The 9,576-nt window shown below is 53.4% G+C and overlaps 1 protein-coding gene across 1 annotated transcript in view; it reads right to left on the reverse strand.

The window, feature by feature from the left end:
• Positions 1-583: 583 nt before the first annotated feature.
• The window catches only part of CATSPERG (cation channel sperm associated auxiliary subunit gamma), a 24,559-nt gene continuing 15,566 nt past the window's right edge, over positions 584-9,576 (reverse strand). The window contains exons 10-26 of the mRNA XM_023537917.1: positions 9,394-9,561; positions 8,781-8,892; positions 7,601-7,759; positions 7,405-7,517; positions 6,489-6,702; positions 6,101-6,163; positions 5,798-6,000; positions 5,518-5,632; positions 5,302-5,382; positions 5,160-5,216; positions 3,297-3,453; positions 3,019-3,082; positions 2,801-2,896; positions 2,420-2,509; positions 1,311-1,403; positions 1,123-1,222; positions 584-1,033 (exon numbers count right to left, since the gene is read on the reverse strand). Coding sequence (XP_023393685.1) covers positions 767-1,033; positions 1,123-1,222; positions 1,311-1,403; positions 2,420-2,509; positions 2,801-2,896; positions 3,019-3,082; positions 3,297-3,453; positions 5,160-5,216; positions 5,302-5,382; positions 5,518-5,632; positions 5,798-6,000; positions 6,101-6,163; positions 6,489-6,702; positions 7,405-7,517; positions 7,601-7,759; positions 8,781-8,892; positions 9,394-9,561 — 2,152 coding nt within the window. The 3' untranslated portion in view covers positions 584-766. The remainder of the gene's footprint in view (positions 1,034-1,122; positions 1,223-1,310; positions 1,404-2,419; positions 2,510-2,800; positions 2,897-3,018; positions 3,083-3,296; positions 3,454-5,159; positions 5,217-5,301; positions 5,383-5,517; positions 5,633-5,797; positions 6,001-6,100; positions 6,164-6,488; positions 6,703-7,404; positions 7,518-7,600; positions 7,760-8,780; positions 8,893-9,393; positions 9,562-9,576) is intronic.

The raw sequence follows: 9,576 nt of genomic DNA on the forward strand, positions 1-9,576 counted from the left end.
ACCAACCAGGGTCTCATTCCTCTGGCAATGTGAGTGGTAAAATGATGAGCTTATGACCCCCTCCAAACAGGGTGACTGACAGGACTGACAGCCTGCTAATGTTGGACTCCAGCCCTTTCTTTCTCTGGAGAATAAGATAGGTATGTGCAGCTCAGAATATGACGGAGGCTGACCTGAGGCAAGAGGCCATACTCAGAGGAGGGCAGAGCAGGGAAAGCTACAGAGAAATGGAGCCAGAGTCCTATAGATATTGAAGACTTCTGGATCAAACTGTACCTGAAGCCTATATTGACAAAACCTATATATTACCATTTCAATATGGACCATTCAAGTGACATTTCTTGCTTCTTGCATCTAAAACAAAGATCCTAACCTCTCCAAAGTTTGTTCCTTAAGCTAGACACCAGATAGGTGTTGACATTGAAAATATTTGACAGTTGGTACTAAACCTGGGCACCTAACAATAAGAACAGACTACAGGCCATAGCACTTGGCCTGGGTCATTAAGGATTCTGCTTGACTATAGGAAGTCAGGGGCGCCTTGGGGAGAGGCTGAGTTGGCAGGCACACAAAGAAGCCGCTATTTACCAGCTGGCATGGCAGGATTTTGGTATTTTAATGATCTATGTGGCTGTGTGGTCTAAAGGAGAAGTCAAAATTCAAGCAAAGCAGAAAGGAAGGCTTGGGGTGACAGGTTGCATTTCCAAGATAGCCCAAGAAGTAAGGGATGAGACTGGGTGAGGTTTGGGTGGGGCAGGTAAGACATTCAGGTCAGTGGCTTCTTCCCAATTTTTTCAGGTTCAGCCTTGTTCTTCTCTGCCACCTGGAAGCTGCCCCTGGAGCTAACACTGGATCTGGTCTCAGATGTGCTGCTGAGGACTCTGGAAGAGGAGCTGTGAGTGTAGTAGAATTCTGAGGTGATGATGTTGTTGATCTTCCAGCGAAGGAATTTGCAGGTTTTCACCATAAGGGGCAGCAGGAGGCAGAATATGATGTACAGGATCACCAGGCTGAGAAAGATGCTGATTGATACCTGCAGGCACCATACAACAAGCATAGGTGGGCAGCCTGGGGGGGCCCCTTCCACCTGGCAGGGTAGCTCCTGGGAAGCTAGCTACTCACCATGAGAATGAAGAAGGACCGCCTGGCACTGAGCGGAAGCCCATGGATATGCAGCAGAAAGGTGAGCTGGTAGTCACAGTATGTGCTCTTGTCCACACCTCTGTTGGGGCAGGGGGTCCAGGATTGGGGAGGAGTCAAGGACCCCACAGGAAGCCCCTGACCCCCCCTGGGTCACAGGTCTGGCTCACCTGTTGCTCACCAACACCTTGAAGAAGAATTCGGGGGCGAAGATGCTATGGGGAACGGTGTCATGGCATGGGGAGTTCTGCAGACACAGCCACCTGGGAGACCAAGTTCAGGCACTTATGTTGCAAATCATGTCTAGCACATGCCAACCCCTAATTTCTCTCTCCACCACACAGACTCTGGATGAGCACCAACTATATACAATCTTATACATTCTTCCCTGATTCATCCTTCATTCATTCATCCATTAGACTGGCTGAATGCCTAGCAAGTGATAAGACTATTTGTTTACTCATTAATCTCCTCCTGCCTTTACAGGTCCATCTGTCAATTCCATTATTATGCATTCATCTAGATTACACCTATTATACACCTATTATGTGCCAGCTCCTCACTTATTCCTTGCTGCCTTCATTCCTTCAGCTCGAGCATCTACTAGGTACGAAGTCATATCTTCATTCATTTATTCTTTCCTTTGTTAATTTATTCAACAGACATAGGTTGAACACTGACAAAGTGCAAGTCGGTTACTTTGTTCATTCACTCCCTTCCTTCATTTGCTCATGGCATCATTTTCTTCCTTTCATTGAAACAAAAATAGTAATTGAGCCCTTATATACTAATTTCTTCTTCCACTGTTTTATTCATTCATTAAGAACTCCATTCAAATGTCAATAAATGTCTATCATTCATTCATTCATTCATTCATTCATTCATTCATTCATTGTCTCATTTTACCAATACTACGTTGAGTTTTTTCAGGACCTGGACCTGTACGGGTGACAGATCTCACAGGAGACAGTGACCACCAGAGGGGTCAGGGCTAGATGGGGTAGCACAGGAGTATATGGGAGTCAACTCTCCCATCTAGAACCATCAGAAAATCCTCCTGGATGAAGAAGCATCTGAACTAAGGCCTGAAGAAAAAGTAAGAGGGACCAGCCCCACAAACAGGGGGTTCGGCTCATGTAAAGGTCAGCCTCATTTGAGGAACACAAAGGCGGTCAGTGTACATTGGGGTTCAAGAGGTCTCCCAGAGACAGAAGGGATGGACAGGCCCTACAGACTGTGGTCAAGTAGGGCATAGGGGAGTCTGCAGCCACGCACTCACTTAATGCCCAAGCTCTGGTGGGACATGACGTTGAAGGCCGAGTCCTTGGCGATTGTTGTGTTTTTTGTAGTCCAGATGAGGCTCTTGGTGCTGCGGAAGACAGAGCAACCTCAGTGGGGGTGCTTCAGCGGCCGGCTTAGCCTGAGGCCAGAAGTAGGTGTGGTGTTAGGGGGCGGAATGACCCCTTTTGTGGGCGGGGCCTCACATTGGGGGTGGGGCAAGAGTTTGTGAGAACCTAGACTTGCTGTGGGCGGGGACTGAGATCCCAAGGTGCGTGGGGCGTGCAGTGAGGGTGAGGTGTGGACCTGGACCTGAGAAGCCTGAGGGGTTTGCAGGGGAAGGAAGGTTCATTACTGGCTGGCCCGGGCCCTCAGGGATTACTTGTCCAAGGGGCTGTTGAAGCGGTAAATCTCCTCCTCACTGTATTCCCTGATGTTGTCCAGGTTGGGCCCACCACCTACCACCTTTAGCACGTAGCTGCCGGGAGCAGAGGTGCGCCTCGTTATTCAGGCTCCTACATCAGCTCTATCACCCAGCCCCCACTCCACTCCCTACCCACCTCCCCACTCCCGTCAGCCGGGGCTTGGCCAGGCCTTTACCTGCCCTTAAAACTGCCAGAGTCCCCCGTCACCATATCTTGGATCAAGAAGAAGGGGTAGAAGGCTGTGAGGTCAGAGGGGATAGAGACCAGGAGAATTAGCTTGGCCAGAGAAGTGGAGGATGGGGTCGGGGGGGAGGAAAGAGAGAGAGAGAGAAGACCAAGGGGTAAAGCAGAGGACGGGTGGGGAGGTGAGCTGGCAGAGAGGAAAGCCCGAAAAAGCAAAGTGGTGGGGGTAGAAGACAATGAACAAGGCAGAAGAGGGGACTGGACACGCACTGTCGCGGAAGTGGAAGCAGGGCATCTCGCGGTTGACATGCACGCAGTCGAAGTAGTGTTTGTTCTGCAGGCGGTTGTACTCCAGCGTGTAGGTGATGTCAAAGGCCAGGCGCTTGCCGGGCGGGCAGCCGATAAGCACTGGCACCATCAGGTTGCCCTGAGTGGGAGGAGAAAAGACTTGTGCTGGGGGGTGAGATGAGGACACCCCTCCTCCCACGCACACCACCACTGTCTGCCATGCTCGCTCTCACCAGGGAGCAATCCTGGTAAGCATTATTTTCCTTAAAATAATACTCTGATAACCTCAAACGCTCATGTAGCTCTTCCCGTGTGCAAGGCACTGGGTGATGTTCTCTAAGTGCTGTACATATACAAAGGCATTTGATCCTCAAAACTGTTTCAGGAGCTTTTACATCTGATCTAGTTATGGAGGCCATATTAGTGCTGTGTGTGTTAAAAAATGAGAAGATAGAGGTTGTATCTGAGTTCAGTGGTATAGGGGGCTGAGTTACTTATGATACTGGGGATTCTGGGCTTTTTAGTATGGAGGCTATAGGTATTGTTGCTTTGTATAGTTATGGTACTTGATTGGTTGTTGTTACTGGGTGATCTTTACTTATTGGTGGAAACGAAATGCAATTAGGCTCAGGGTTAGTGTAACGAGGAAGGGAAGGAAATATGTGTATACACACCCCAGTATATATAGTGGAAAGTTTCCCTTCCATTCCCGTCCTCCAACTGTCCTGCCTCTCCTCTATCCCCAGAGAGGGAACCTCTGTGAATACTTTCTTGCTCATTTCCCCAAAGTTTCTTCACGCAAATAAAAGCAAAATGAATATATGTTTTCAGTGAACCTCTTTCAGGCTAATGCTTTATATACACTATTGGGAACCCAGCTTTTTTTTTACTCTTAAGAACAGAATACGTTTTGGAGACCACTCCACATCACTATGCGGTCTTTCTTTTCTTTCTTTCTTCCATTTTTTTTTTTTTTTACAGCTGCATATTTTTCCATTGCACGATGTGCCATAATCTATTCAACCACCCCCTTATTAATGTACGTTTAGGTTGTTTCTAACCTTTTGCTGTAATGGTGTGTTGCAGATTAGATTCCCAAAAGGAATCTGCCAGGTCAATAGTGGGGGTGTTAACTTTGACCTTCTGTGGAAGATAATGCCTATCGCTAAGCATAGCAGGACACACCTATGGAGGCCGAGGTCAGTCACTCTCTTTCTGCACTTGACCCTGATTATCTCATGTAATCCAAGGAGTTAGGGGGCAGTAGCAACCCAACCCCCTTTTTTTTTTAACTGCCCTAGGTCGTACCAAGCCAGGTGGGAGGAGTACCAGGCTTCGTCTGCTGGTGAGTGGGCAGGGAAGTGGGAGGGAGCAAGGTCTCGGGGTCGGATCCCTCCTCTACCACTTATTAGCTCCCTGAGTTACTTGGAGATGTCTACCCCTCTCTGAGCCTCAGTATCTGCCTCTCTGCAAAGGGGCTATTGCATGTATAAGTAAGTGAAGAACCAAGGACCCAAAGGAGTGAACAAAGCATGTGTGAGTGGGCAAATGAAGAGCGACATGAAGAAGAAAAGCCAAGCTTGCCCACACGGGGCCTTCGTGACAATTGGAAAAGAGAACCCTGTCACATATTTTACTTCCCCTGCAGAACAGTATCAGAAAGAACACACAAGCTCGGATACAATCTACACAACTGTAAGGGCCGCCCTTTCTGAAAACAGAAAAGGATGAAAGAAGCGAGAGTGTGGGTGGGGTTCCCAGGGGAGCACACAGAATCAGCCCTGTCAAGGTGCCATCCAACCCCTTCCCTCCCAGCACAGGGCTGGGTACCCCATGGTCTAATACTTGCATGCGGGGCCCCTGCATCGTGTTCTGGAAGCAGTGCCCAGCCGAGCCCACCACCTGTGGGTAGTAGGTGATGACAGTGGGTCCTGGGCCCAGTCTTTCTCCTCATCCCTCATCCTTCCCCTCCAGGCTTGGTCCACACCTTGATCGTCACAGAGGTCTTCACGAGGTGATGTCCACTAATACCCTGGTCAAAGCAAAAGCTTTTATCGCTGAGCGTAACCTGGGGTGGGGACAGAAATAAAGGGGTCAACAGGCGTGCCCGAAGATTCAGGGTTAGTTCAAGTAACCACTGGCTTCCAGCATGTCCACTGCCCCAGTAAATCTGCCCCTGTACCTCCTCACCACCTGGTCTCACCCAGAAAAGCGCCGAGTTGCGATTAATAAAGATCTTCTGTTTCACCACCGCGTGAATACAGGACGGGTCAGCCAGCCCCAAGCCTAGGCCCAACTGGCTCCGCAGGGGGAAGGTGCTGTCTGCTCATAGCACGTGGAAGGGTTAGGGCCTCCTATCAGCCCTGACAGGAGCCCTACCCTGTAGATGGTGCCCAGGTCCCAGCACCCTTCCGCCCCCCGCCCCGCACTCCACTCCCCGCTGCTCAGACTCCACTTGGTCTCGCCCACAGGGTCTCGCCCACAGACCGTGCTCCGACTCTGACTTGAATGAGCGGCCCCGGACCGTCAGGAAGATGGAGAACCGGTAGCTGGTGCCCTTATCCAGGAAGATGCGCTCGGGCAGCTGGTTCCCAGCCTTGAGGTCATAGAGCTTTTTGTAGCTCATCATATCGATGTGCACGTTACCCGCGCTCCGCCAGTTGCTCGCCAGGTAGAAGTAGTAATCCTGGAACATGGGAAGCAGGGCGACGTCAGTACCTGGAGAGGGTACGGGGTGGGGGCGGGGCGGGGCCGCCTTTCCCTCACTCGCAACCCTCTCCATGCACCTGGTCCTGTTTCTTGTTCTTCCACCAGTGCCAGGTGGAGTCGTGCACAGGGTCGGCGTATGGCTGCGGGGACCGCCGGCACCGTGAGCCGGGCGGGGCACAGGGGAGCGTCCCCAAGCAGTTGGCGCCCCCAGGCCCCTTCCCAGCCTTAATCCCAGCCCCTAACCCAAACCCCGGGCCGCCCTGCTTTCAGCCCAGAGGCCACACCCGCAAAGCCATCTCCCAGAGCTCTGCTCAAGCCCCCTGCCCCAGAGCCCAGACTCATCGAGGCGCCTCCGCTGGGCCACCCTCCGCAGTCGTTCCTCCAGCCTCGCGGGCCTTGCCTTCCGCGCCTCCGCAGTCCTATCTCAGACCAGGCCCGGCCTGGGACAGCCCCCCAGCCGCCCACCTTGTCATACTTGGAGTGCAGCCAGAGCAGGTAGTAGACGAGGCCCTGATAGAGAGCCAGCGAGTTCTCGGTGTGGAAGCCAGAGGGCTCCAGCACGCGCGGCGGCTGCGCCCGGTAGCGCTCCTGGCGCGTGTATCTCTGCGGGTTGGGCAGGTTCTGCAGGCGCATCACCGTGAAGGGGCAGACATTTCTGAAGGAGAGCGTCATGTGGCTCCTGTGTGGCGGTAGTGGGGAATGGAGGCTGGCATTTCCGTGCCAGCGCCCCGGAGACTCCTCTGGGTCGGATCCCTCTCCCCAAATCACATCCAGCCCCGCTCTTCCTCCTCAGCCTCCTCAGCCTCAGCCCCTGGTGCCCCTGGACACATGCCCTAAAGGTCCTGAGTCCCTCAGACCAGAGTCCTGGACATCATCCTTCTATCTCCCCCTTTCTCCCCCAACTGCCTCCCTGGGCTCCTCCGCAGGTGACCAGGTAGTTTCTCCCCTTAATCCCATCATGGCTCCCTAGGACCCTCGAGATGAGGTCCAAGTTCTCCCCATGACCGCTAGGCTCACCTCGTGTGCCTCGCCACCACCATTACACGTACTTTCTCTCAGTTCTCAAACACCCCATCTCTGTTCCCCATCAGGTCCTTCACACATATGGCTCCCCTCGGCTGGAACACCCTCCTCCATGTTATTACCCGGCCGATTCTTCCTCGCCCTTCAGGTCACAGCTCATGCACATTCTCTGTGAAGCCCTCCCTGATTTGCATTTTCCCCAGGCTGGGTCAGGTCCCTCCTTTGAGCTTCCATAGGCCCTGAGCTCCCCCATCGCAGCCCTGAGGTTGTCCCTGGGGAGGGCTTCGTCTCCCCGCTGGGAGCGGGCAGTGCCTGGGGCTCTCTGACTCCTGCTGTGGTCCATCCAGTGTCTTCTCACCCCTGCTGCTGCAAGAGGTAGCGGTTGCTGAGCTGCTGGTACATCAGAAGCTGCTCCACGGGCATAAGCCTCTTGACGATCTGGCCTTGCCGGTTGTTTAAAAGGTACATCAGCTGCAGTGGGAAGGCGTGGCCAGGTGAGCTGGTGTCAGCCACACTGCAGCTCCCCCAAGTCTCCCCACTGCCCTGCCTGGCACCTGGTACAGATTGCTGTCTTCGTAGAAAAGGGTGACCATGGTCTCGTTGGGGGCGTAGAGAGAGGACTGATGCATCACCTGCAGACTGATGTACACCTCCCAGCCCCTGGACGGGTACAGCTTATACACCCGGTAGCTGCCCTCCAGGAGGTACCAGATCTGGGGGTGTGACAGCTAGGTGTGTATGAGGGCCATGGGGACCTCTTACCCCACCTCTCCCTCCACCGAGTGTGCCGGCCCCATTTATTGAGGGGTAAAGCTTGGGAGCACACATTCGTCTAGGACCAGGTAAGCTCACATCCTTCTCTCTCCGGTGCTCTCTCTCTGCTTCCCAGAACCCAACGACCTCTGCTTCCAGTCTCCACTCGCCATGATAAATTTCTTCAGTGTTTCGATCTGCTTAAGTTTCTATTACTTGCAACTTAAGCATTCCTAACGCAAACACCCCCAACGTCTGGGGTTCCTAGGGCTGAGCCCTCTTTGTTTCTTCTCGCTCTCTGCACCCTCCGGGGGCTCAGCCCCTTGGCCTCAGTTTCCCATCTCTGCACTGACGCGCATGCTCCGTCCCCACAACACATCTGAGTCTAGACCTCACCTCCTCCTGAGCCTCAGCCTGGGGGATCCTTTCCACCCTCCGGGATGTGCTCCCTCCATGTGGCCCCCTGTGTGAAGCCCTCCCTGACACACACACCCCAAGAACAGGCCAGGCCTCTTCTCTGAACATCTGTGCGCGCTGTTTTCCTCTGTCGCAGCCTGACTACTCTCAGCTGTCGCTGTCTGGGAATGAGTCAGTCTTCCTAACTGGACTGTCACCCTGTGAGGGCAGGGCCCAGAGCTGACTCAGTCACTATTGTGTCCTCAGCAATGGGTCAGGCATCCAGTAAGTGCTCCATATTTATGAAACGAACAACCGCATGGTGAGATGAAAGAGGGCCCTCTGGAAGTCAGATCGTGGAGATCTGAGCTCAGGCCTTTTCCTCTGCTGAAGGACTCTGGAAACACACTGAGCCTCTTTGAGTTCCAGGGTCCTCAGCTATAAATGGAGCTTCTGCTGCCCTACCTCAGGGTCCCTGAGGGCATTCCCTCCCCTGGGCTCCTTTACTCTGACCGGGGGAGAAGGGAGACCCCTTGGGTTTGGGGTGGACAGAGAGGAAGTGGGGAGAGGGGCAGGGCAGTCCACCTCCTCAGTCTCTGTGACAATAGCTGTGTCCCCACGAAACGAGTTGACCAGGTACTTGATGGACAGTTCCTTGGGGAAGTCCGCCAGGTAAACGAAGTTTTCAGTGCTGTGGCTGCAGGGTAGAGATGAAAGCTAGGGACAGCTGGGCAAGGCCCCTGGAGGGTATCTGCTTCACCCAGATCTGGGCTGAACACAATGCAGGATCCACTTTCTCACCAGCCTTGCGAGAATGTGCAAAGGAAGCCTGGGATTCGACCTTCTGCCCCTGACTCCAAACTCTCTGGGAGAACTGCCCATCTACAAATTCAGCCAACCTGGCAGTTGACCAACAGTTCTTGGCATTGTTCCAGGGACCCCTAGGTTCCTGAGGGGTGAGAAGCATCCTAACCTTTCCCCAGACAATGCCTTCTATTGCTCACATAGTTTGGTTCCGCACATCAGGGTTCCCACAGCTTCCCCCACCCTATCCCTGACTGCCCAGCTGGTATTTTCCCCATCACAGTCCTCATAACTCCTGGACATGGTGAAGTTAAAACTGAGAACTTGGTGTATTAAGAAAGGGCCTCCCCCCCGATGGCGCTGGGGAGGCAGAATATACCAGGGCCCCCCGCACCTCTGAAGGAGGAAGTTGCCCCAGATGAACAGCAGGTTGGTATACGGGTTGTAGGACATGCCCTTGGGCACCATCGAGAAGCTGGTATAAGACTCCGTCCCTAGGATCATCAGGAACTCCAGGCCTCGAGCTGACCAGGGCAGAGGCACAGTGGACACAGCAGTGAGGTGGGGTCACCTGGGC

The sequence above is a fragment of the Pteropus vampyrus genome, unplaced genomic scaffold, assembly GCF_000151845.1.
Source record: "Pteropus vampyrus isolate Shadow unplaced genomic scaffold, Pvam_2.0 Scaffold203, whole genome shotgun sequence".
NCBI lineage: Eukaryota > Metazoa > Chordata > Mammalia > Chiroptera > Pteropodidae > Pteropus > Pteropus vampyrus.